Source organism: Theropithecus gelada, chromosome 14 (assembly GCF_003255815.1).
Source record: "Theropithecus gelada isolate Dixy chromosome 14, Tgel_1.0, whole genome shotgun sequence".
Classification (NCBI taxonomy): Eukaryota; Metazoa; Chordata; class Mammalia; order Primates; family Cercopithecidae; genus Theropithecus; species Theropithecus gelada.
In genome coordinates, this window is record NC_037682.1 from 19,202,697 (window position 1) to 19,230,656 (window position 27,960).

The 27,960-nt window shown below is 45.4% G+C and overlaps 1 protein-coding gene across 1 annotated transcript in view; it reads left to right on the forward strand.

The window, feature by feature from the left end:
- Nucleotides 1-27,960, forward strand: part of AMBRA1 (autophagy and beclin 1 regulator 1) — a 198,534-nt gene that overhangs the window by 157,277 nt on the left and 13,297 nt on the right. Inside the window, exons 14-17 of the mRNA XM_025357274.1 lie at nt 3,321-3,509; nt 4,744-4,898; nt 19,352-19,491; nt 27,016-27,108. Of these exons, the coding sequence (XP_025213059.1) occupies nt 3,321-3,509; nt 4,744-4,898; nt 19,352-19,491; nt 27,016-27,108 (577 nt within the window). The remainder of the gene's footprint in view (nt 1-3,320; nt 3,510-4,743; nt 4,899-19,351; nt 19,492-27,015; nt 27,109-27,960) is intronic.

A 27,960-nucleotide genomic window follows, 5' to 3' on the forward strand; every position in this document is an offset into this window, starting at 1 on the left:
CTGGCCAGCCAGCAACAGGCTACAAATCGATCTTTGTACAAGGTGTTTGTTTATAATTTATGGAGCTGATAGGAAGGCAGAGCCATCTGCTCCTCCAGGCATCAGTATTTCTAACCCCTCCCATTCCCTGCTAGGGCATTTTCACTTGGAAATCATTTCTAATTGGGAGGAGATTACATTGCAGAGTCTGGAACATGGCTTCCTGCTGTCTCCTGCATTGTTTTTTCTCCCTCTGGAGCTGCCCCCTGAAGTTCGTGAGCAGTTTTGATTTGAAAATCCTTTCTTTCCTAATCTTTATTTCCATCCTTCACAGCCCAGCTAACTACCCCATCATTTTTTCCAATATGTGTTTTGCCTTTAAGTGAAAGCCAGTTGTTGGAGATACATCTCCAGGACTAAGGATTATTTGACGAGGCAGCATTTCTCAAGTGTAGTCCAAGTCCGGCAACATCAGAGACACCTGGGAATTTGTTAGAAATGCAAATTCTCAGGCCCCATCCCAGCATTCTGTGTTTTAATACGCCCTCCTGGTGATTTTGATACATGTTAAAGTTTGTCTACCGCTGGGGTCACACAGGTATGGAGAACCACAAAGACTTCTAGTGGTGTGTAAGCTGCCGGTGTCTTTGGCTATATTTCACTTCTCCCTTTTTTCTCTACCTTATATTATTGTTGAATCCAAAAAGGATGACTTAGTTGTCCTTTGTCATTAGTACATTACTTTTCTGTGGCCTAAGTAAACAAGTAATTGAGATCCAAGAAATCTCTTCCTGTATGAATTAACTCATCAAAATCTCAGCCTTACAAGAGGAAGCTGCACAAGTGAATGGAAGCAGTGACACTTATTGTAACTGAACATTTCCTTTTCCACATGTGAAATTAATAGACAACAAGCAGCAAATGTGAGAATGAAATTGTAAACAGAGCCCAGTGCGATGGAGCTACCAAATCACTCTATGCCTACCACATCCCATTACGGTAGAAGTGAAACCGCGGATCATGAGCTGCAAAATTTCTGAAACTGAATATGCTACCAGAGAAGCTGTTAAAATTTTCAGCATTCTCTTTTTGTTTGTCCTTTGCATATCTCTGTGAGCTCATTGCAGTAGCCAGGAAGAGTTGTGAAGTTGGGTGGAGTCAGGGGAGAGGGCAGAATTTGGGAGATAGCTATTGATTTGGAATCATCATCATATAATACAAACACAAGCACAGTGGCCTGGATTTGAGGCTGACAAAATGCTTTTTGTCCGTATGCCCAGTTTTTAAGGGGTTTTAGAGCCAAGCTTTCCAGAAGAAGGAAAACCTTACTTGTACTCTCCTCTGCACCCCTGTCTTCATAAGCAGTTAAATGCTTTTTTGTGTGTTGGTGATGAGTTTTGAGGGTTACTATAGCCTTCTAGATGTTTGACCGAAATGAATGTTAATACACGTGAGCTAGATCTCTGTAACAGCAAGACAGGAAAGTCTACTTTGATAACATACCCAACAGATATTTTCGAGACATTAAATGTGGATAAAATGGTAACTGTTCAAAGCTGTCTTAAAGCCGATAGAGTCCCATCTCCTTTCCTATTTAAGTTCTTTTGGTTCTGTATCCCAGCTGGATTCATGTGTTGAGCCAGAAAAGGAGAGGGATATTGCCGTGTTTTTTCTTGTTTGTTTGTTTGGTTTGGTTTGGTTTGGTTTGGTTTTTTGTTTTTTGTTTTTCGTTTTTGTTTTTTTAGCAAAGGGCTTGGGACCCTGAGTAATAAGTAGCAGACGTCCCAGTGCTAACTAGATAAATCTAGCCTTACAGGCTAGACCAGATGGTGGGTTGGGAGTTGAGCAGTAGAAAGGCCTAATGGTGATAGCAGTGAGTATTTGGATGTCATTATTTTATTAGTTAGCAAACAGAACCATCCTTGTGGTCCCTCTTCGGTTTTATGCGTAATGGTGCTGTAGGTGTTAGCCCCCGAGTTGGCACAATAGTCTAATCAATGTGTTCTGATGCCTTTTTTGATATACACTGTCATCTCATTAGCAACACACAGGGAAAGGAGAACAAATAGAGTTTTACAAAGCACTCTAAGTATCAGATCGCATAAGCCTGGGGGCCTCTGAAAGAGCAATTCCTTGTTTTGTTTTCCTTGAGGTAATTTCCTAGGGAAACTTGCCCTTGACGTTTTTTTTTGATTACTGCAGTAGATCACCTGGACTCTGGCGAGGGCAGCTGAGCTTGGCTTTTAAAAAATTACAACAATGCCTCTGACAGTGGACATCTCCTTCAAATAAGAGAAACAGTAAAAAGTTTCTTTGCTTGAGGTATATCTAAATGGGACAAAGCCCTGATGAGCTTGGTCTGTTTGAATGTGTTATGCTGTTCTGCCTGGGCCCATGATGTGGGCACTCTTGTTCTATGCTCACATCAAGGGTAAGCCACTTCCTCCTGGCAGGGAATCGCACAGTGGGACTCAGAGAGGGATTCAAATGAAAACTGAAACAAGGCCTATAGGCACAGTGCCAGTTAACATCTCATTGGTCCTGTCATGTGGAGTGGATGCTCCTCACCAACAGACATTCCTCCACCCTCAGATCTTGCCACCTTACGAGGCTGAGCCTGCTGCCTGCCTGACCCTGCAGTTTGTTCTCAGGAACTACTAAGTGCAGACTAGGGCTGCCATGGACATTGGCATAGAGCATAATGGGAAATGAGCCCTGGCCATCCAGCCACAGCTGGGCATTATTGTTTTTCCTCTCTTGGTAGAGTTAGAGATTAGTATTAGCAAGGAGCTGTTCCAGAAAACTGGTCTCTAGATGTTCCAGTTCTCTTTCTCTTAAATGAGAAAGCAAAATACAAATTTGCGAAATGGCTTTCTTCTCCAAGGTCACATAACAGATGTTGAATAGGATTCCTGCCCCAAGAAAGCTCTACCTGTATCACCTTTTTCTTGGAACCAATGGGTTTGCATTTTCATTTACCTTAGTTTTGATCTCTGGGACAATAACAGCTGTTAAATGGCTCTCTAGGAATAATTTTTAATAACTTTTTCCTTATCTAATCTCTCAAGTGATATTTCCTAAATGTGAACTAAGACTCAGCAGGTGGTTGTGGTGGTGTTGACTATCCTGTAGTTTCCTGCTAAGGTGGGAGAAGAGACATAACTTTTCTTGCCTCCTGTGTTTTGTTCATTTGACATTTTAGTTTGAATGAGAAGGTATTCTTTAGCATTTCTAGACAAGGTGCAGGCCCTTAGGAAGTCCCTAAAGTTTCTTGGCCCCAGAATTTTTACAATATCAACTCCAAAGTTTCTTATCCTCTTTTCTTTCTTTGTCTGATGCAGCCTCCGTGAATGTGCTGGTGCAGAACTGCAAGATCTACAATGATGCCAGCTGTGACATTTCTGCAGATGGCCAGCTCCTGGCAGCTTTCATCCCCAGCAGCCAGAGGGGCTTTCCCGATGAAGGCATCCTGGCAGTATACTCCCTGGCCCCCCATAACCTGGGCGAAATGCTTTACACCAAGCGATTTGGTAAGGGATAGGAAGCCCAACCTAATGACAGAGGGACACTGGTGCCTTGGCATGGTCATTGCTAGGTGAGGCATGGCTTGGATGGGAGTAATGGTCACATACTGCCCCTACCTTCATTGGGGCACAGGCCAGAGAAAGATTGCTTTGCAGGAGTGCTGGCTAGTAACATTGCAGAAGCATCTCAGGATTAGAGTCCGACCGCATGCCCCTGTTACGATGGCCAGGAATAAGGGAGGAGGTGGTCGCGGCACACAAATGCACTGCAAGACAGTTTGGCATTGTGTATTTAAAACCTCTCAAAATGTGTCAGCTCTTTGGCAATCCAGCTTTTAATGAAATAATCAGAAAACTATACAAAGATTTACATACAAGGGTGTTCACAGCAGTGTTACCATAGAGAAAAATGTCAAATTGTTGCCTTGAGACTGTTTTTTGTTGTTGTTGTTTTTTGCAGGGGGAAGGGGTGGTGGGTGTTTTGTTTTGCTGGTGTCACCTTGAGTCAAATTTAAGTGGTTTTTTTTTTGTTTTTTTTTTTTTTAAGAATTGACTAAACAAATGATGGTGCAGTGATGGAATTGCTCCACTGGCCCTTAAAACGCTCTTACAGAACAGTGTTCATAATGTATTAAATGAAAAAAGTGGGTTTCAAAATAGTAATATCAGGATGTTAACAATTTTTAAAAATGTTGATAATAATGGTTAGCATTTATTAAGTACTTTCTTTTTTTTTGTTTGGTTTTTTTTTTTGAGACAGAGTTTTGCTCTTGTTGCCCAGGCTGGAGTGCAATGGTGCAATCTCAGCTCACCACAACCTCCACCTCCCGGGTTCAGGCGATTCTCCTGCCTCAGCCTCCCAAGTAGCTGGGATTACAGGCATGTGCAACCATGCCTGACTAACTTTGTATTTTTAGTAGAGACGGGGTTTCTCCATGTTGGTCAGGCTGGTCTCGAACTCCCTACCTCAGGTGATCCCCCCGCCTCGGCCTCCCAGAGTGCTGAGATTACAGGCGTGTGCCACCGCATCCGGCTTTATTAGATGCTTTCTATATGTCAAACACTATACTCAGTATGTATATGCCTTCTCATCATACTCCTCACTACAGTCCTATGAGATAACACCAGGATGAGCAAGTGAATATGAAGATTGGAGAAAAAGAGAAGAGTAAGAGTGAAAGTTGTTTCCTTGAAGTGGCCAGAAGTCTAGGAAATATCTCTCTGTTCTATTGGCCCTCAGGTCCCAATGCCATTTCGGTGAGCCTGTCCCCAATGGGCAGATATGTAATGGTGGGCTTGGCCTCACGAAGGATCCTGCTGCACCCCTCCACAGAGCACATGGTGGCCCAGGTCTTCAGGCTGCAACAGGCCCATGGTGGAGAGACCTCCATGAGGGTGAGTGCCATTGCTTGTGCTTTCACTGTATGGCATCTCCCCTAGGCTTGGAAGGGTAATGAGGGACAGTGGTGTGACCTCCCAGCCAGGACCAGAGCTATCATACAGTCATAAGGCGTAAGGAAGGGCTCCAGTCAAGCCCATCCATGATCTGCAGGCTTCATTTGTGGAACCTCTGGACTATCAAAGGCCCTTCCTCACACCCTAGAACATGTGCTGCATTCCCCAGAGGCCTGCAAGTATCTTCAGATAAACTGAATACTTCCTTACTTCTACATGAAACTTTTAATCTGGAGATGCATAAAGGACCCAATGAAATGCTTATTTTTAAAGCTTTGTGTGTGTGTGTGTGTGTGTGTGTGTGTGTGTGTGTGTGTGTGTGAGGAAACAAGCTGTAAAAAGTAATAGTATGCCATGAAATTTTTTTTCCTGTGAGTTATAATTATGATGGCAGATGAAGACTTTAGGCAGCTGCTTTATTCTTAATCATCCCATTCATTTCACCAGTGGAGAAAAGGTCCTGTCTAGGACCCTCTCTTGTCTGAGGCGTGTCTCTCTTATATTGCCATAAAAGCCTTCTGGGCATCCTGTGGTTGGTGGCCTTTTGGCCTCAGCCAGACTAATGTGCCTGAGTGAGCATCCCACATCCCATAGGTGCTCATTTATCCAGGGTTTTGTCAAGGGGATTCAAGCATTTGAACAGTTCTCTAATTAGATAGTATTTAAGCTTTGTCTGAAGCTAAGAACCTGTGAACTTCCCAGTACTTTGTGCAGTCTGTACCATGTATAGTTGGATGTACTTGTTGGTCCACTTTTTGTCTTTAGCTGTGTAGTGTGTATGTTTAATCCACCCAATTTGGTTCAGTGTAAGCTCCTTAGAGGGATATCCCTCAGGGGCCTTCATTTAGTGCTGTGCATGTAGATGGTTGTTGAATGTCTGGAATGGGAAGCATTTGTTTTAAAGAAAAAAACTAGAGAGAGCACCCATTATATACAAAGTGATAGAACGTGGGTGGCCTGGTGTGGTCCTTTCTTCTCCAGTCTCTTCTCCCTCCTGTCTCCTACAGATATCCTCTGTCCAACTACACTGAACCACTTTCCAAGCTTCTTGAATTTGGCAAAGTGCCTTCTTGCCAGGGTACCTTTACTTGGAATGCCCTCCTGTCCCCTATCTCCAGCTATCTGGAAGCTTTTCACCTTCTGTGGCATCTTTCTTAATCGAATTGATCACTCGTTCCTTGTGCTATCATTGTACCCCTTACACACTGTTATGGCAGTACTTGTCACATCAAACTGCAGTTATTTGTTTCCATGTCACTCTCTTCTCCTGGACTGTGAGCTCCTTGAGGATAGAGACTGTGTCTGTTTTATCTTTATGAAGTCCAAGAACTTCATGGGGAACCTGACACTTAGTAGAAAGTGAATGAATGAAAGAGAATCTCAAAAAAAAAAAAAAAAGTATCCTCTTTACAACTTCTAGGTGGTAACTAGCAGAACCAATGAGGATGACATAACATCATGTCCCCACCAAGCTTCTGAAAGGAAAACAAGTCATTCTCTGCTCTTGATATCACAATGACAAGAAAGTTCTGATCTTGAATTCGATATGGCTGGAAATATTTGACATTGGGTGAATAGGAGATGTCATTGTGGGATATTCATCAAGCCTATTTTCTTATCTAGATATTTGAGGATGGAAGTTGAGTTTTCATTTAAATATTCTTCTGACCGGGCACAGTGGCTCACACCTGTAATCCCAGCACTTTGGGAGGCCGAGGTGGGTGAATCACCTGAGGTCGGGAGTTTGAGACCAGCCTGACCAACATGGAGAAACTCCATCTCTACTAAAAATATAAAATTAGCCAGGTATGGTGGCGCATGCCTGTAATCTCAGCTACTCAGGAGGCTGAGGCAGGAGAATTGCTTAAGCCCAGGAGGCGGAGGTTGCGGTGAGCCGACATGGTGCCATTGCACTCCAGCCTGGGCAACAAGAGTGAAACTCCGTCTCAAAAACATAAATAAATGAATAAAAATAAATAAATATTCTTCTTTTGCTTCTCTTAAACAGACTTGGCTGGTAAAAGCACCTGGTCTCTGCTTTTCACCACCTGGAATCCCAGTCCCAACAGCTGCCCTTCTAACCCTTGCGGCCTAATTGTGGAATAATTGTTTATAATCATTAAGAGACAGGATCTGATTTGGGTAGCTCTGACAGACCTCTCTAGTCTGTTTCATAAGCCAGGGCTCTTGCCCAACTCCCGCACACAGCCTGCCAGTCCTCCATCCTAGCACAGTTCCACTTTTCCACTGTAGCCAGAAACATCTGGCTGAAGACAAACAGTTACAAAGCAGAAGCCAAGGTGGTGGGATCTGTTGTCACATAGGGGACTGGCAGTTCAGGGAATGTGGCTAGAGAACTCTGCTGAGGAGATGTGGTCATCCAGTGAGTCCCTGGCTGTCCTGCCAAGGGGCTCAAGGCAGCTAGCCAGCAGCTGCATGCTTGGTGACTAGAGCTACTGCCAGGCTGCCCAGTGAGCCTTTTTTGTTTCTCAGTAGGTACCATCTGCCACCAAGCACTAAGAAAGGGAGCTGAAGTACTTAGAAAGTTCCCATTTGGGAAGTGTTCCTGTCACCCAAGAGACAGGATCAAGGCATCTCAACAAGGTTTAGGTCCATCTGATGTCCACCCAGTCTGACTTTAAAGCCCCATGCTACAGAAAGATTTCTGGTTTTCCAGGTCTTGGTTGCCCCTTACATCCAAAGGCACCAGATCACTCAGCAAATGTCCCTGAATTCAGTGATTGGTGGAAGGGAAGACACCAGCTTTTTTGGATAGCTGTGCTGTATCACCATTTAAGGCAAGAAGTGAATTTTTGTCTGAGAACAGGGAGCAAGGGTTTAATGGGACCGTACAGCATCTCCCTCTTTGCACAGGTAAGTGTAGGTGGTGTCTCCATCTCTAATGTCAAGCTCTGGCCATAAAGGAATGCTTTAGTGGGTAATGGGCCTGTCCTAGAGCTTTGCTACTCAGAATTCCCCTTCTCTCTGGTGGCACCTCTTGGAATTCACTGTGGTAATGTTCAGAGAGGCAAATGTGTTGGGCCAACAGACATTCCCAGGAGAACATCCTCCAGAGCATTGATTTATTTTAAGATGGCACTAAGTGACATCTCTCCCCAAGAGATGATCTCTGACACAATCCCATATGAAAACTCTTCTGAAAATGAATTGCTAATTGCTATTAGCCTTGATGCACTTACTCTAAGCAGTTCTTCAGACCTCTGGATCAGTGCTTCCCAAACTGTGGTTCTTGGACAACTTACATTAGAACTAGATGGGTCCTTATTAAAATACAGATCCGTGTCAGACCTAAATTCAGAATAAGAATGGGAGGCAGAGGGACCCAGGATTAGTATTTTTTTTTTTTTTTTTGAGACGGAGTCTCGCTCTGTCGCCCAGGCTGGAGTGCAGTGGCCGGATCTCAGCTCACTACAAGCTCCGCCTCCTGGGTTCACGCCATTCTCCCGCCTCAGCCTCCCGAGTAGCTGGGACCACAGGCGCCCGCCACCTCGCCCAGCTAATTTTTTGTATTTTTTAGTAGAGACGGGGTTTCACCGTATTAGCTAGCATGGTCTCGATCTCCTGACCTCGTGATCCGCCCATCTCGGCCTCCCAAAGTGCTGGGATTACAGGCTTGAGCCACCGCGCCCGGCCGATTAGTATTTTTAAAACAAGTTTTCCTTCCTTCATTTTAGGTGTCTGCCCTCAGCCTCCTCAGCAAGGCAGAGTCAGTCTCAGTTCTACTTGCCATTGTGGTTTTGTGCGTGGTGCTTTGATTCTTTGCTAATTATGTTGCAGGCACAGTGGTGTTTGTCTTCTATTTCCTACCAAACTCAGCTTTTTGGCTGTGTGTGCCTCACCTCCCATCTTTTCTCGGCTGTTGCTGCTTTCCAGGTTTCTCCCTTGAATAGCTGTATGTGCTGGAGTCTTTTCTTTATGTTGAGTCATTTTAATTTTTGTCCTTATTTCTAGGATCTAGGGTCCTTTTGATCTTTCCCTTCTCTTTTTACCGTGTTAGTCCTCCCAATTTTAGTGATGGGTACATCAGGAAAGTAAGACTGGGCACATATTTTCTCTCTCCCTTCCCACTGTCCATTTGCGATTCCTCCAGACTGGATATGCTACTCTCTATGACTCAGAGTCTTATATTCTGTCTGATTCCCTTCTACTTGAGCCAGAGAGGGCTTTTTGTTAATTTTTGTTTTGTTTTTAGGTTAAGCTTTTAGAGACTGCTGAGCTGAAGTTTTGCTGAATTCTCAAAACACTTAAACTGCCTGTGTTCCTTCTTGGCTTTCATTTTCCAATTGGAACCAGGCACAATATTGTACAGAGAACTGCAATTAATTTTCTAAAATAGTGGCAACTTGCACAGTATAATAACTTTGGTTGTAACCAAGTGAAAGCATAATAACAAAAATACAAAATTACTAATGAAACCGGAAAGAGTCATATACCACATTGTTCCTCTAGTTTGTATCTCAGTAAATGCTGTGTTACTTAGGAATAGGGGCAGAAGTCTGCAACTGGGCAGGGAGGTTCAGGGACATGAGGGCAAAGCTAGGTCATCTTGAGCTAGAAAGCAAGAATAAGGATTAGTGCTTTCAGCACTGGAATTAACATGGACCACCCCCACCTCCCAATAAGTGGGGATTGTAGGCACGTAAGTGGTTTAGTAAGAAGTGAAAAAGATCCTCATTGCCTAATTAATTGCTGCAGATCCTAGAGGCACTAGGAACTTGAATCTCACCAGGAGTAGTTTGCTTTTCTTTTGGGTCGTTTTATTGGCAGAAGGGATGACTAAGGACACCTTCATTTGACTTGGGTTGAGGAGGAAGCTCTGGGATAGAATGCAGTTTAGCTCCCCTCTCTCCATGGAACAGTATTGTGGTCTTTAAGGGAAAGCCTCCAATACCTAAGGGTCAATTTTATTGAAAGCTTTTTCTTTGTGGCTGTGTGGTAAAACCATAGCCAAGGGTTGAGTGAGTGTTACCTAGACAAATCAATAGTTCATAGGACACATTGAAAAGAAAGTATCCATCTCTCTCCCTCTCCTCCTCTTCCCCTCTCCATTCCCCTTCTTCTTTCTTCCTTTCTTGACCTAAGAGTTTTGCTGGTCAATAGTGGACTATCCCTTTATACCCCTTCTCCCTCTAGAGCGCTAGCAATATGCCTCCCCTTCACCCTAAACAGGTCCCAGGCAGCAGGGAAGGAAAGCAGATTTGTTTTTTGTTTTTTTTTTTTTTTTGAGATGGAGTCTCCCTCTGTTGCCCAGGCAGGAGTGCAGTGGCACAACCTTGGCTCACTGCAGCCTCTGCCACCTGGGTTCAAGTGATTTTCCTGCCTCAGCCTCCCAGTTAGCTGGGTCTACAGGCACCTGCCACCACTCCCAGCTAATTTGTGTATTTTTTGTAGAGACAGGGTTTCACCATGTTGGCCAGGCTGGTCTCAAACTCCTGACCTCAGGTGATCCGCCCCCCTCTGCCTCCCAAAGTGCTGGGATTACAGGCGTGAGCCACCGTGCCTGGCCTTTTACCATTTTTTATAGACCTACAGCCCACCCAAATCTGATTGCGCCGCAGTTCTGTGTGTACTCCCAGGGGACCACATCAGCATCTCGGGAACTTATTAGAAATGCAGATTCTCAGCCCCACTTGAGATCTGCTGAGTCAGAAACTCTGGGGGCGAGGCCCAGCCATGTGTGTTTTAACAAGCCTTCCGGATGACTGTGCGCTAAGAAGGAACAATGGGCTGTAGGGCGATTCCATCTAGACCTCACCTGTCAATGTATCTTGATCCTTTCCCCTTTTGTTTTTGCTCTATCTCTTACTATCTCTGAAAATAAACATTAGGTTGCTTGCTTTCTTTTATACCATTGGGTAGCCATCCTTACAGAGACTAATGATGGCTGCTGCTGATGATGATGATGATTATCATTATTATTATAAGTTCATTAAAATGAACCATAGAAAAAACTTGGGATCCAGACTTCTCCAATTAGTGGTAACTATAGTTGTGGCTTAGATCCTGGGTCAGGATGAGTGCCCACTGCTGTCAGCACTGACCAGAATTTATATAACTTCACAAATATAGGCTCTTTTGACTTGTCCCAGCTTTATTCTTCAATCTACAAACTTTATTATGACTCTCTCCTTCCCTGCCCTTGAATTGAACTTATAATATGGACCTAATCATCTGTACTTACCTATATTCTACAAGTTTGATGTCCAAAAGTGACCTAGAATTCTAGTTCAATCCAGAGTATTCTCTAGAAATCTAAGGAAACTGAGCCTTTTCTTAATCTTGTCTGGACTTGGGGGTGGCAAATACCAAAAATAATGATATTTTATTTTTGTATGCTGGAAGGGTACTATTTCTTCAAGGGGAGATTGGGATAAAAGAGAGATGTCTTTGTTGTCAAAAATGATTTACTCCTTCCTAAGATTTTGTCCTCATTAATTTTCTTAAAGCTGCCTGTCAGTTGATTAAAAGCTGCTTCCGCTGCAATTATCTTAAAGTTGACTTCTGAGATGTGGCACAAAGCATCTATCCTCAAAAAGTTCTTTTCTTCACAACATTGTAGGAAAGCGGGGAAGGGATATAGGAGAAGTAAGAAGTGTCTCTGGTGCGATTTGTCAGAGAAGGGAGGGGGGGCAAGATAAAAAATTAAAAATAACACTAGAACTGCAGTCAAAGCCATTCACTTAGGAAATTTTTCCATGACAGATTCACCAACTCTGACAGTGTCTTTCCTCCGTGGCCTCTTAGTAGAGTGCAGTCTATGCTGCATTTTATTCTATTCACTCAAAAAAACTGTATTGAGCCCCTATCATTGGTCTATGAACAAAATGGACATAGTCCCTTCCTCTGTAGTGTGTCCATGTGCGATGCCTGGCTTCTTCTGGTCTTTTCACTGCCATCTCCCCAGCCCTCACTGTGCTTAGCTGCGGGAGGCATGCAACATTTGCTTCCTAAGTGTGTGTTACTTTGAAATCTCATGTGCCCTGGGTTTCTCTGTATGTTCTCACATGTGCACCCTGCTCACCATCACTATCACTGTGACAGCCCATTACTCAGTACGCCCTAATTGAATCAAGGTACTAATGAGATAGTCCTGAAAATAAGGAGCATCTTACTCATTTCCACGATGTTTTCTTTTTTTGTTTTTGAGACGGAGTTTTGCTCTTGTTGCACAGACTGGAGTGCAATGGCACTATCTTGGCTCATTTCAACCTCTGCCTCCCGGGTTCAAGTGATTTTCCTGCCTCAGCCTCCCGAGTAGCTGGGATTACAGGTGCATGCCACCGTCCTGGCTAATTTTTGTATTGTATAGAGACAGGGATTCACCATGTTGGTCAGGCTGGTCTCCAACTCCTGACCTCGTGATCCGCCTGCCTCGGCCTCCCAAAGTGCTAGGATTATAGACGTGAGTCACTGTACCTGGCCTCGTTTCCACAATTCTAACCAATATCAGTGAATTTCTCCAGGTTCTAGTCTCAGCACAGAGACATGATGAGAGGTTCCAGGTAGATAGTTTAAAAAGTGAAAGGCAAAACATCCTTTTTTTCAAGAATTGGTAGGAAAATCAATTAATACATTTGTAAAAGCTGAAAGTATTTAATATAATCCCTGTCCTGAACAGAGAAATACTACTTCTTCCACACACAAACACACACACACACACACACAAATGGATCAAGCAAAATATATGGAAGCATACTCTTATCCAAGGTGAATCTCTAGAACTCATTAGACCATTTCCTTTGAGATGTAGAAAGCCACAGAAGTTCAAGAACTTATGTTGTGCTCTGTGCCCAGAGATGTGGAAACCAGAGTAATTGCTTTCTTTCTATTTATTTATTTTTTGAGATAGAGTTTCACTCTGTTGCCCAGGCTGGAGTGCAGTGGTGTGATTGCAGCTCACTGCAACCTCTGCTGCCCAGGTTCAAGCAATTCTCCTGCCTCAGCCTCCCGAGTAGCTGGGATTACAGGCACCTGCTACCGCGCCTGGCTAATTTTTGTATTTTTAGTAGAGATGGGGTTTCACCATCTTGGTCAGGCTGGTCTTGAACACCTGATCTTGTGATTCACCCACCTCGGCCTCCCAACGTGTTGGGATTACAGGCATGAGCCACCATGCCCAGCCTATTTGTTTAAAATTTTTTTTTAAGAGACAGGATCTCACCCACGCTGGAATGCAGTGGCACGATCATAGCTCACTGTAAATTTTAATAACTGGGCTTAAGCAATCCTCCCACCTCAGCCTCCCAAGTAGCTGGGATTAGAGGTATTGCCACCATGCCTGGCTATTTGTTTGGAGACATGCAGATCCTGCTTTGTTGGCTAGGTTGGTCGAACTCGTGGCGTCAGGTGATCTTCCCATCTCGGCCGCCCAGAGTGCTGGCCACTACAGGCAGGAGCCGTCACGCCCAGCAAGTATAATTTCTGGGAATTCCGGAAGCTGTGAATGCCTCAGTATTTCTTTAAGCACAGAAGTAGATTCCTCAGCTGAAGTAATGTCTGTGCTTTGATCCTAATGGCCAGGCGTGGCCTTTGGAAAGCAGCGGGCCAATTGAAAAATAAATAAATTTGTTCCTCTCCTTGAGGAACAAATGAATAAGACAAAGTTTACAGGACTCAGCAAATCATAGGAAGTTGCCTAGAAATGCCTTGAAGGCAGCACATTGTAACACATAGTAACAAAGGGCAACAAATTTGAACAAGTTAAAAAAAAAAACAAACAAAAAACCGCTGTTTGCTGTTTGCCCTTTTTTTCTGCTGGGAGAAAGCTTTCGTTTGGATACGTGCAATCTAGGCAGATTTGTTCCTGCTTCAAAGGGAACAGCCTGGGCGACAGAGTGCGACTCCATCTCAAAAAATTAAAAAATTAAAATTATAAAAATTATAAAAATTACATCACTGTTCTGTGAATTCTGAATTCCAACATAGAATATAAAGGTTTGGAGAGAGTAAAAGAAATTAAAGTTTTTATTTTTTATTTATTTATTTATTTTTTTTTGAGAGGGAGTCTTGCTCTGTCGACCGGGCTGGAGTGCAGTGGCCGAATCTCAGCTCACTGCAAGCTCTGCCTCCCAGGTTTACGCCATTCTCCTGCCTCAGCCTCCCGAGTAGCTGGGACTACAGGCGCCCGCCACCTCGCCCAGCTAGTTTTTTGTATTTTTTAGTAGAGACGGGGTTTCACCGTGTTAGCCAGGATGGTCTCGATCTCCTGACCTCGTGATCTGCCCGTCTCGGCCTCCCAAAGTGCTGGGATTACAGGCTTGAGCCACCGCGCCCGGCCAAGAAATTAAAGTTTTTAAAAAGTAATCAGACTTTCCTAAGGGTGAAGAAACTCAATAATTCATTAATCTAAGCAGATCAACAGCTGAAAAAGAAGAAAAAGATGGCCAAGGTATCTCTCCCACTGCCGCTCCAGGATATGTGCATTTCTCAGCCTGTGATGAGATGTGTAGCCATCCATTTCCAATGGAAAGGTCAGCTGTCTCTTAGCATCTGCTTTCTATTGATTTTTCCCTCTTCTCAGTTGATTCTCTTCTAGTAACCCTCACTAAAACCTTAAAGCCTTCCTTAATTCCCATCATTATCCAGAAGGCATTTTTCCTCTTCACAGTTCCTTTCTTCCTCAAAGCCCCCTTGCTTTGCACCTTGCACCTTTTCTCACAGCTCTTCTAGCCTCAGTTTCCAATTGTCCCCTTCCTCCAGCCAGCTTCCATTGTCTTAAAGAAGATCTGCTAACTGCACTTGACCTGTGGCCACCACTGTGAGGTTTTAGCTTTACAGATGATGAGATTCCCAAATGTAAACAAAATAACCACAAAGTTTTTCTTTTAACTTCTTATCTGGGCTGATCTGAACAGTGCCGTTTGCTGCTTGAACTACTGGTCTGAGTTTTATTGGCATGCAGTAGGGGAAGAAAAAAAAACGACCATCTTGTTGAGGACTGCAATACCTTTTTCCTCTTCATTTTAAAAGGATGGAGAAGAAGGTTTCCCACTGACCTCCTGGCTCCCTCTCATTCTTTTCCTGTCTATCTTTGAACAAGGAACAAGACACTTTTAGTTTTGATCTGAACTGTTTTCTTTTGCTCTCACTTCCTATTAGTTAGAGTTTGAGGGGTAGAGAGGCAAGCAGTACAAGAGATTGTCTTGGACACCAGAAGTGGAACGATCATTATCTTCTACTCCCTTAAAACCACAAATATCTTGGCAACCAGACTCATTCCCTATTGACATGCTGAGACTGCACTAACTCTAAGAAATTTCTTCTTTCTAGCATATTGATTCTATTTCCCTTCATAGATGTTAGACAGAAATGAGAACAGTCTACCTTGGGAAGAGGGGTTGCTGTCAGCATTCGTCATATACCAGGGAAGAGCTGTAGTGGAGACAGGTGAAACCAGGACTCATCAATCATGAATCAGCAGCTGGGTTTTGTATTCAGCCCCACAGAGGGTCCCCTGTTCCTGATAATCCCTCCAGTGTAATATAATTTGGTGGTGTAGCTGCACAGCATGTCTCTTGTGTCAGAGAGAAGAGTGGGGGACAGGGTGGGTGTTCAGCAGGCCACCCAAGGTTTGTTCTGAACATACCATGGGGAGCTTCAGGGCACCTGACTAGTATTAAGGAAACCTTTACTAGAGATGTTTTTAGGGTGTCTGTACATGAAGACCAGAGCCATCTCTTATACTGTCTTTGTCAGTACTGATGACCTTTGGGTTTACAGAGTCAGTCCCCATGGAAATCTAAAAGGGGACTCACAACTCACCCAGTCTCTGGGTTAGAAAGACTGATGACCAAAACCATAAATAGTTTGGGATTAGCAGAGCTAGGTAACCATCTGTGAGTACTGAGAAACTTGTCCAGATAGTCTCTCATCTGTGGGGCTAATTGTGAGAGATATTTCCCCTCAGCGAGGTGGACTGAGAGCTGTTCAGCTTTGGCCAGGGAAAGGGGTGGACACTACATCTCTGGGTGCTTTTCAAAATGGGCCAGATTCTCATTGTTCAAGGGTCCATTAGTTTCGGGCATGTGTGAAATGAGGATGATTGGACCAGATGATCTCTCAGCCTATGGATCAGTGATTAACATCCCATCCTGCACCCTCTGTGCCCTCCTCCCCTCTGTACGTCTTGCCCTCATCTCCCTTCTTCCCACACCACACTAAAGTGTGCTAAGCAAGCAAGTGCTTATCAGGATCCAGGAGGCTGGTGATCTTTATGTGGCATTTTATGGCTTCCTGCCACAAAGCAGGATTTAGCCCAATACCCGAACATGGGAGGAGATGTGCACTTGAGAACTGCCCTTTCGGCACTGTTTAAGGACTCGAGCATGAGGGAGTGCCATAACTGGAGGACAGATTGATGCCCCCATGATTTCTGCAGCTGCAGAAGTTGGGAAGTGGCTAGCAACAACCCGGGAGTCTCAGTATTTCATTACTTCTCTCCAATCCCTCTGTGACCTTGTCTCACCTAAGCTGGGTTCATCTGTCATATTGGTGTCGTGAGGGTTTTGTCCCCAAAGGAAGTTCCTATACTAAGAAGCAAATAGATAATATTTGCCTGTTAATCCCTCTGCAGCAGTAAATGATAAAAGGTAAATTTGTGACATATGAGAGGCTTGTTTGTTACTTCCTGGTCTGGAACGTTTCTAGGAAAGAGGTCTTTTATTCTTCTGTTTCAGACCCCCATTTAAAAAACCCAGCACAGCAACTTAAGCATCTGATTGCTAAAGTCTTCTTATTCTCCTCCTTGTAAGGCTACTTTCTCTGGCCCTTTTTCGCCATTCCCTACAATTATAAATTATTGTAGTTTTAGGGGAGACTTGGTTGTGAGGCCCATGTAGAGCTACCACAGGCTCAAAACCAAGGTGCTCCCCTCATGCACCCATTGAAGTTAACTCTCATCCCTCCTTAACTCTGGGTGTGCTCTGCTCACACCATCTGACCTTTGGAGAAGGAAAACTAAACAGATTAAGTAATCCCAGCCACAATTGTCTAATCACACCCACATTGTCCTTTTAGTGTTAAAAGTTAAATGGCAAGTTCTATTTAACCACAAAGTCTATAGGTTGGACAGAAACTATTGGTTATCTTCTGAGAAGGTGAAGATCTCCATAAGAAAGAATAAAGGCACCACACTTCATTGCTTGATTTAGAGGCAAAACATTGATTAGGGGCAAAGGTGAAAGAGTGGTATTACCATCTCCGTGCCCATTCAACCAGTGAGGCTGAGTGGAGAATAACAGCCATGAATTTGTTTGAGACTCCTGCCAGCCAGGAGGAGATGATCCAAAGGCCAAGCAGCCACACTCCAGATGACTACCAGAGAAATTCATTAACATCATTGGGTTCTTTTTTAATAGTCTCCTCAGTTAGAGCAAAGATTTAAGGAGCCCTAATGAATTCCTTACATTTGGAGTTGAGTCCTACAGGAAGGGTGTAGGAGGTTCCTAATGCAGCTGCCACAGGGCAGTCAGTGCTGTGCCTCAAACTGGAACCAATTCCATGTCTGTAAAAGGCCCATTTGACCTCAGGACCATAGCTAGGCCATTCTGGAAGAGAACCATCAGCTACCTGGGCACGTTTCTCAGTACCACAACACCTGGAAAATTACTAATAACAAGATTCTATGTGTGTGTGGGTCAGTAAATTGAGGACACGTGCTGCTGTCTTCTCCCTTCTGGAGGCTGTCCTGTCCAAGGCCTTTCAGATAGGCACCCAAGGCACGTGAGCATGTGTTCGCAGATCCAGGGCTGCTTATCACTTGGTTTGCATAGATGGAGTGGACCCTTAGTTCTAACTCATCCCTCCCTGCCTTCCTCCCTTTCCACCTTCATCCCTCATCAGGATAGCCAGAAAAATAATCATTATTGTACCACTCTAAGTTCATTTTATGAATATTACTGTCTAAACCACATGCTCATTTGTTTTCTCTTTTTTCCCCTTCTGTCAACCCTAGGGGCAGGTAAAGGCAGATGAAATGAGTTCATATTTGATAGATTAAAAACTGGGGAAGCAAGAAGGGAAATAAATTCCAGTTTATAGAGTTTCAGCTGCCTGTCGTTTTCATAGGCCTTGATGACCGTTTGTGAAGACTCAGATGCAGGTTCCTGGTTACAATAATAGCAGTTACTATTTAGGAGCTTGCACCATGGCAGGCATTTTATACATCATCTCTTCTAATCTCCCAAATTATTTGAATGTATGTGTTTGTTCTAAGTTGAGATCTAGAGATTTTGTTTTGCAGTGGCATCAGGACTCAAACCCAAGTCTTACTAACTCTAAAGCCCATCTTTTATTCTTCCACTGACCTGCCCCTATCTCTGATTACGTTGCTTCTAAAACATGTCAGAGAGTGGCCAAAGAGACTGTGAGGCCATATTTTACCTTCAGCCCAAACCCTACGTTCTCAGAAAATATGCCGCTCAGAAAATATTAGCTTGGAAAAAGAGAAACAATCAATTTAACGGTGATTTATATAAGCTAGAAACAAGTTGTGTGCCTGAATGTTCATGATTCCCCTCTGCTGCGCTCCCTCCATCTTAATGCACCTTTTAGGAATCCTTAACAATAACAGTTTTAACGTTGCTTTTAATTAGATGAATTAAGAATGTTCTCTGATGTTATCACTCCCTCCCGCCCCCCTATCACCTCCAATTCCCCATTGCTGTGAGAGCACTGTGATTTCCATGGTAACAGGACTACCAGCCAAGGCTGATGCTCACTGGTTGGCCTGGTCAGAGGAAAGTTATGGGCAGTCCGTCCTGGTATGGTGGGCTCTATGGGGTTTTCCAGGGAGTTAATTTAAAAGCAACAAAGTTAGCTAGAAGGCTCGAAGGAGAACGCATTATTAGAGCCATAGAGTCCCCTAGTATTTCTTAAAAGAGACCTAGCTCTCCCCACAAATGAGAGAATCCCATCTCTCCTGCTGCCCCAAGTTCTCAGGCATGAGTTAAGAGTCATCCTGTTCGAAAACCAAACACCGCATGTTCTCACTCATAGGTGGGAATTGAACAATGAGATCACTTGGACACAGGAAGGGGAACATCACACACTGGGGCCTGTCGTGGGGTAGGGGGACGGGGAAGCGATAGCATTAGGAGATATACCTAATGTAAATGACGAGTTAATGGGTGCAGCACACCAACATGGCACATGTATACATATGTAACAAACCTGCACATTGTGCACATGTACCCTAGAACTTAAAGTATAATAATAATAAATATATATATATAGAAAAAAAAAAAGAGGCTTCCTGTTCCCAGCCTCACCACCTCCTTTCCTCCCTGTAATTTGTTTCTCCCTGGATTTTGTTATTCTTGGTAACAAATTGTTTCTCCTGCCATTCTCTTTTTTCCCTCTTTTCCTCTACCTAGAGAGTTTTCAACGTCCTTTACCCAATGCCTGCCGACCAGCGGAGACATGTCAGTATCAACTCTGCCCGTTGGCTGCCTGAGCCAGGGCTTGGCCTGGCCTATGGTACTAACAAAGGAGACCTGGTGATCTGCCGACCAGAGTAAGTGGCTTAAAGTGTGGGAGTTGAGGGATCATTGGGGCTGAGGACTGGGGTAATCAGTATTCACCAACTGGGGTCTTTTAGATAGGAAATGTCAATCCACTAGAGCCTGCCTCATTCTCAGCACCACTCCTTAAAGGGCCCTCTTCCCACAGGGGCTGGTAGGATTAGCTCCCCATTTCACATTTCATCCAGAGACTGATTTAGTGATCGTGTTTTCTTGAATCTAAAGGGAGTAGTTTTTTGTCTTTATTTTCCCTTGTTCTCTGGTTTCCTAGTGATACTAAAGTTTCTCTGCAGTCAAAAGCATAGATATCAAAGATTCTTTTTTAAACCCTATTAGAAAAATTCAACAGTTGGTCTTGGATTTGAGTAAATGCCATAGACTCTAACTTAAAAATAATTGGAAATAGGTATTGTTGAAACCCTAAATGGTTAAGCCACTGATCTCTAATAGCCGGATTCTGTCTTGCCTGTTTTCCTTTCTGCTTGGAGGTCTAGCTTATACTAGTGAAAGCAGATTGAAAAGCTCAATTTGGGGCTGGGCACAGTGGCTCACACCTGTAATCCCAGCACTTTGATAGGCTGAGGCAGGCACATCACGAGCTCAGGAGATTGAGACCATCTGGTCAACATGGTAAAACCCCGCCTCTACTAAAATACAAAGTTAGCCGGGCGTGGTGGCATGTGCCTGTAAGTCCCAGCTACTCGGGAGGCTGAGGCAGGGGAATCGCTTGAACCTGGGAGGCAGAGGTTGCAGTGAGCCGAGATCATGCCATTGCACTCCAACCTAGCGACAGAGTGAGATTCCGTCTCAAAAAAAAAAAAGAAAGAAAAAGAAAAGAAAAGCTCAATTTATAGTCAAAGCAATTATTATCTGGTCTTGAAGTAGGGAGTAGGAGGGGATTTGTGTCTGAAGTCCTGATGACACCCCTTCCCCTTCCTCTGGCTTTATGGAGGTCAGGGTTTCTCCGGGCATTCATTCACTAGAGACCCTGGGAGTCAGCCGGGTCTGTCATCAGTTTCCAGCCCCAGCCAGGTGGAGAGTGTGAAGCTCTGCTTCACTGCAGATCAGGCTGATTGCTGCGTGGGACGCTGCAAGGTTCCAGTCGACTAAATGCCACTTCTGCCTCCAGGCTGTCCTCATGTTGACCTCTACCTGGTGCAGAGTCTTTTCCCAGAGTGTTCTGCAGATCACAGAGTGTGGTGTGACAGTTCCAGCAGGGTCTCTGGTTATCAGAAGTGGGAAGTGTCCGTGTTGCCTTTTGATGGGACCCTTGATAGTTTCTCCTAAAGGATGTACTTGGGTCAGCTTCTGTGGTCTAGTAGGGAACTGCTGATTGGGTCTTTATCAGCTGAGTTAGCTCAGTGGCCCACGAGAAAGGAAACCTGGTTCTTAGGGCAGCTGTTGCATTCCATTTTGAATTTTTTGAGCCCCTCCCAAAGACAGACTACTGTCTAAGCCTAGGCTGGTCAGGCTGCGCTTGGAGCTGCAAGAATGTTTTGTGTTGCAAGCCACTTGCTCCAGAGAACATCTTTCACCATGTCCAAAGCGTCCAGAGAGCATTTTCATTATCTTCTTGGGTCTCTCAGTTTCTGCCCTTTCTCTGGCCTGTCCGTAGTCCCAGGATCTGTCCTGAAATATTCCTTTTCCCCAAAGCACATGACACTGATTGTCTTACCTCTTTTCTTAACAATTCATAAGAGGAATCTAATAAGCATCTTTTCCAAAACTGGCACAGAATTCTGGACTATGATTCTACTCTTACTTACACCTCAGTTACAAGTCTTTCTTTCCCTGTTTCTCCGAGACCTCTTTCCTCAGGAGTGTTGTTTTGTCTATGGCTTCCACCACTAACTTTTGTCCCAGCCAAATTTCTGGTCCTCTCCCTTGCAAAAATAATCTACACCCAGTTTGTTGTGGCCTCACAGAGGTTTTTATGTCTGAAACCCCAGCCTACCTACTTTGTGTCAGTCATAGTCACCTCAGCCAAACACAAAGCTGACTTTGGCTTCTGTTTTCTCTTTTCTCCCCATGTGTTGTCTCCAGCATCCCGGAGTCTCAGCTGACCTAAGCCATCTTGGGGTGCCTGGGGAACTCTCTTACCCACCAGGAACTCAAGCCTCTTCCCTGAGTAACATGGCATTAGCATTGGACACATTGAACAGTGTCCCGTCACAGACCAAGTTGTGTTGGACTAAGAGAAAACTAGTTTAGCCCATTTTTTTGGGATACTGTTTGTCCTGACTTCTTGGGTCACGTTGGCAAATGTCTCAAGCCTTAGGGCCCAAAATGTAAGGGTACCGTATAAACTGGATATGGACATGACTGAAGTTCTTCCAAGCTTAGGCAAGGAAGACTGTGTGTGAGCAATAGACACCTAGGGAAGTTAAAACTCCTCTGAGGCCTCCTAACAGATTGATGACAGAACTAGAATTCCTCCCTTTCCTATCCAGAGCCCTTTTCACTCAAAAACCCCTTTAAAATTCTGACGCAAGCAATGTACTGTCTTCCACAGAAAAATATGCCACAAGAACACACACATACTTTTGTAACTCTTTAAGACCTCAGGTAAAGAATGCAGCTTTAGATCGTGTTGAGACATTTCAGCAGGTCAGCATGGATGCAGGGGAATGAGGGGATCAGTGAGCATGTTCACGTCTTTTGAGCAGTCTACCGATGAGTCGTCTCCCATCTCAAATGAGGAGAACAAATAGGGAAGTAGGAGCTCAGGGTTCTTGTGTTTCTCATAGGCAGCTGCCTATCCCTGGGTGATACAGCTCCCTGGCACACCCATTCCCAAGGGCACAGGATCCAGCCAGCCAGCTGGGCCAAGATTGCAGCCCTCCCTCCGAAACAGGTGGCTGTCTGCCTTTGTCCCAGGCACAGGCAGCTGCACCCCATTTTGTGCTCTCAATACTGCTCTTGATTTCTCCTCCATTGTCTTTGCCTCAGCACTCTCTCCAAGCACAAAGACAGAGGAACAAGTTCCTTGGGCATCTCTTGGTGGTACTAAAACCCCACTTGGCAGTAGACTAAGGCCTTCAAAAATCCTCGTCTCTCCAAAAGAAGGAATTCTTAGGACAGGCAAGAAGACAAACAACTGGCCAGTCAGCCCCTCTACAAAGCCATCCCAGGGGCTGATAACGCAGTCACCCCGCCCTTCCTAGCAGTGAGGCGCTCCCTCCTCCTCTGCTCCCCTACCCGCACTCTGTCCAAGCTGCTGCTGTGCCTCTGGCTGCCTGCCAGCCAGCCAGCACCCCCACTGATAACCATGGGGGGTGTGAAGTGCCAGGTTGATATGAGGGAGTGCTTGCTTACTTCCGGCCTCATAAACCAGCCCTACAAATGGGGCAGGGGGAGGTGTTGGCAGAAGGTCCACTGCTTCTCAGAGTCAGCTTAAAGGACAGAAGCAGGGAACTCAGGGCGGAAGAGAGGTGGGCTGAGACTATGGGGCATCTGGCCTGTTGGCCAACTATGGGGCTCCTGACAAGGCCCCAGCTCTGTCCCTTCTGTAATCATGGTAATTAGAGTCAAGTATCATCACCCAGGGAGGGGAAAGCATGCCTCCAAATCAAAAGGGAGCCAAAATTGCTGTGGAAACCACATCTTTCAGGCAAGGCTCTAAGAGCCAGGTGTGGCTCCTTCCCGCGCTGCAGAGACACCAGGCATCTTTAGTCTGATCCTCTGCAGCCATGTCACTGATAGATGAAAGAAGAATGTTATTGAAGGGAATGGTCCCTAGAAGTTGGGAAGTTCGGAGCCACAAGTTCTGTGGAGAGAGCATCGTGACCACTGAGAGAGCTCAGGTCTATTCAGGGAGCCCTGGAAGGTCTCAGCATGAGGAAGTGGTTGAGCCAGGCCCAGAAGCACAGCTTTCAGATGCTGTGGAGGAAGCCAGGTGTGAGGTGGAAGCGCGCTGGAAAGGCTGGCCCTGATTGGACTTCCCAGCCTTCCTCCTCCCTTCGTGTGTTTGTCTAGCTCCCAGGAAGAACCCAGAGCAAACAGTGACTCATTCACCCTCACTGAGACCCAAGAAGACAACAGGACATGTTGGGATCATTCTTTAGCTCACAGACAGTCAGTGACAGTGGGTATTGAAAGCTAAGAGTTTCAGGCTGGGCATGGTGGCTCACGCCTGTAATCCTGGCATTTTGGGAGGCCGAGGTGGGCGGATCACCTGAGGTCAGGAGTTCGAGATCAGCCTGGCCAACATGGTGAAACCCCATCTCTACTAAAAATACAAAAATTAGCCAGGCATGGTGGCGGATGCCTATAATCCCAGCTACTCTGGAGGCTGAGGCAGGAGAATCGCTCGAACTCGGGAGGCAGAGGTTGCGGTGAGCCAAGATCACACCATTGCACTCTAGCCTGGGCAACAAGAGTGAAACTCCATCTTAGCAAAAAAAAAAAAAGCAAGCTAAGAGTTTCAGTAGCCAGAGAGGGCGTCTCCAACTGTATCCTTGGTACAGTGCCTAGAATTGAAACCAAATCCGTGAGCTATTGTAGTCCAGCTCTCTGACCACAGAAAGTAAAGCAAATCCTGGCTTAGAATTAGACCTGTGTGTGGGGAGCAGAAAGGATTGGGATGGGGAGGCATAGTAGAGCAACACATCTGAGACAGGAAGTATGGCCCCTGTTCTGTTGGCAGTGGATCTCTTTAATCAATAGCCAAGGTCACAGCCCTGAGCCGAGGATGCTCCGTGCTGCTGCCTGGATGGAAAGCATTCGAGGGGACCTTTTGGCCACCAGCATTATGCTGACAGTCTCAGCTCAGACAGCAGGCCTTCTTGTGGCCTCTTTTCTGAGATGGGAAGGAACGTTCCGGGTCAGGAAGTACGTGGTTTGTTGTAGGTCTGATGTGAACAGTTTGTTGTCACTAACCAGCCCTGGCTAGCAAGAATTCCAGAAGAGGGATTTGGTGGGGACTCATGTGGTATTGCAACCTGTCAGTACATCTTGACAAGTTTGTAAATCAGTCTTCCTGGCAGCCAGCTTCGCATAGTATCTAATACAGACAGGATTTGCTCACCAAAAACAGTGATGAGTTTGTTTTTGGAGGCCTCTTCTGTTACTTCTGGCCATTTACCTCTTCCATAATGTAAGGTAGCCTTTTCTCACCTTTGCCCTCCAATGCCCATCTGGTTCTCAGACAATCCCCAAACCCCACAAAAATGGCTGTTTAGAAGAGGAAGGATAAACAGTTGGCCCTTGGTAACTGCAGGTTCCACATTCATGGATTCAACAAACCATAAATCAAAAATATTTTTGAAAAAAAAAAAAAGTGAAAATTAACAGTACAATTAGGCTGGGAACGGTGGCTCACACCTATAATCCCAGTACTTTGGGAGGCTGAGGTAGGCAGATTTTTTAGCCCAGAAATTTGAGACCATCCTAGGCAACATGGTGAAACCCTGTCTCTACAAAACAAAAAATAAAAAAAATAAATTAGCCAGTCGTGGTGAGGCACGCCTGTAATACCAGCTACTCGGGAGGCTGAGGTAGGAGAATCACCTGAGCCCAGGGAAGTTAAGGCTATAGTGAGCCACTATACTTCAGTATAGTGCAACACCACTGCACTTCAGACTGGGCAACAGAGTGAGACCCTGTCTCAAAAACAAAAAGAATACAAATAAACAATACAGTATAATAACTATCTGCATAATTTACATTGTATTAGTGCAAGTAATCTAGAGATGATTTTAAGTGTACAAAAGGATATGGATAGGTTGTGTAGTAGGGACTTGAGCATCCATAGATTTTGGTATCCACAGGGGGTCTTGGAACCAATTCCCCAAAGATACCAACAGACAACTGTACTGCTTTTTAAAGAGGTGGCCTTTGGAATTACACCAACTCCACAGCCTGACAGGCCCCTGGAGCTTGGGAGAGGTTTACTACAGGGCAGTGAAAAGAAGAGTACTTTTGTTTGGCTGTGGCTCTTTCCCTTCAAAGAAGCAAGTAGTATTCTCGCAGGTGAAGCCTAATCATAGTTACCCACTAAAGACAGATTTGGGCCGGGCGTGGTGGCTCATGCCTATAATCCCAGCACTTTGGGAGGCCGAGGTGGGAAGATCATTTGAGCCCAGGAGTTCAAGACAAGCCTGGGCAACATAGTGAGACCCCATCTGAAAAAATTTTTTAAAAATTGAAAAAATTTTAAAAAGACCAATTTGGGCTGGGCATAGTTGCTCATGCCTGTAATCCTAGCACTTTGGGAGGCCAAGATGGGCAGATCACTTGAGGTCAGGAGTTCGACACCAGCCTGGCCAACATGGTGAAACCCCATCTCTACTAAAAATATAAAAATTAGCGGGGCGTAGTGGCACACACCTGTAATCTCAGCTGCTTGGGAGGCTGAGGCAGGAGAATCGCTTGAATCCAGGAGGCAGAGGTTGCAATGAGCTGAGATCACGCCACTGCACTCCAGCCTGGGCATCAGAGTGAGACTCCATCTCAGAAAAAAAGGCAGATTTGGAGGCTCAGTGTCTGGTTTTGTTGCCTTTTACCTGAGGCAGTACAGCCTCCTGGGACCTCCTAGAATACAGTCCCTCATCATCTAGGCCCTACCTGGTCTCTGTCCTAGCCAACACCCATATTTAGGAAGGAAGCACCTCCCAGCATCCTATAATCCACTCAGTTGGGGATGTTTGCTCTTTATGGAGGTAAGTTCTGTTGTTAAAGGAGGGTGATCTAGGCCTCTAGGTTAAATAGCTCAGGCTACCCCAGCGGCGAGAGCCTGCACTGTCTTTGTTCCTGAGGCCTCTGCTTTTTTTTTTTTTTTTTTTTTTTTTTTTTTTTTTTTGAGACAGAGTCTCACATTGTCGCCCAGGCTGGAGTACAGTGGCACAATCTCAGCTCACTGCAACCTCTGTCTCCTGGTTCAAGCGATTCTCCTGCCTCAGCCTCCTGAGTAGCTGATACTATAGGCATGTGCCACCAGCCCAGCTAATTTTTATATTTCTAGTAGAGATGGAGTTTCACAGTGTTGGCCAGGATGGTCTTGATCTCTTGACCTCATGATCTGCCTGCCTCGGCCTCCCAAAGTGCTGGGATTATAGGTGTGAGCCACCAGCGCCCAGCCAAGGTCTCTGCTTTTCAAGACTAGGCATGCCCGTTGGGCAGGGCTGTCCATAGCACTATATCTCTCCAGTGGGCCTCACATTTGCCATCTTAGTTCCTTTCTCTGTGTCTGAAGAATACTCAGGACCCACTGCCTGTATCTGTTGTTGCTATTTTTTAGCTGTCTCTTAGCTCCAAGGAGGAGCCAGTTAGGCTAGTCAGGGGGAAAGGAGAAGCTAAACCCACCATTCCAGGCATTTAGGCTATTAGAGATTTGTCTGAATTGCCCCAGCACTGAGCATCCTGATGAAGCCGCAGCTCTGGTCTTGGTCTCAGCTCAGCCCCAGGAGAGAGAAAGGATGGGCAGCCACAGTCCACAAAGCCAGGAGTTTTAGGAGCTCTTATCCTTCCCTCTCTAATGCCTTTCACCTTCTTCTATACCCTTCCCAACCGATTTTCAGGGCCTTAAACTCTGGTGTTGAGTACTACTGGGACCAGCTGAACGAGACGGTCTTCACTGTCCATTCCAACAGCAGGAGCAGCGAGCGGCCTGGGTATGTTTGGGAAGTAGGCAGGGAGCAGCTGGCTGGAGGCCCGTCCCTTCCTCCTGCTTTTGATGAGCTCTTAAGCAGTGCCTTCAGCATCCTCTAGGGCTCTGGGTCCCTCCTCAACCAAAGCAGCGCCTCCTTGATCTTTTGTGTACAATTTCATTTGAGAAAAGTGTTGTATGGCTAAGAAAGAGAACAAAAGCTCTGCTCTCAGAGTCTTGCTGTAGAACCACCCCCTCACCCTCTCCCATCCTGGCCATGGTGCCTGGGCACACTTGGGGTGAGGAGAGAAGATAGGGCCTGAAGAAGGATGCCGCCCCATGAAGTCTGCTCCATGGCCCAGGCTCTTCCAGATGACTAGGACCTCAGGGACCAAGCTGCCCAGGGCTGTAGCCCAGGGACAAATCCTCTTGAGGCACCCATTAGAAATCTGGTACTGATCCTTTCATCACTTAATTCACTAATGAAGACTGGAACAAAGTGCTGGGTTGTTGATAAACCCAAAGCAATTGCTACTTCCCCTAGGAATTGCTGAGCATAGCTGGAGGAATAGTCCCAGAAGCAGCTAGAAATATGAGTGTCTGGTGATAGTCTCAAAAGCCCTGGGCTGCCTCTGCTGCCAGCTCCAGCTGTTCCAAGGCAGTGCCTGGGACATGCCCAAGGAAGGTGGATGCTAGCATTAGCTGGAACCTTCCTTGTAGGACAGCCTGTGCTCCCTACCTGCAAGGGTCTGTTTTCAGAAGGCCCTGGAAGGAGGATCCCAGAGCAGCCTGTTCAGGAGTTCCAGTCCTGGATGGGCGCGGTAGCTCACGCCTGTAATCAATCCCAGCACTTTGGGAGGCTGAGGCGGGCAGATCA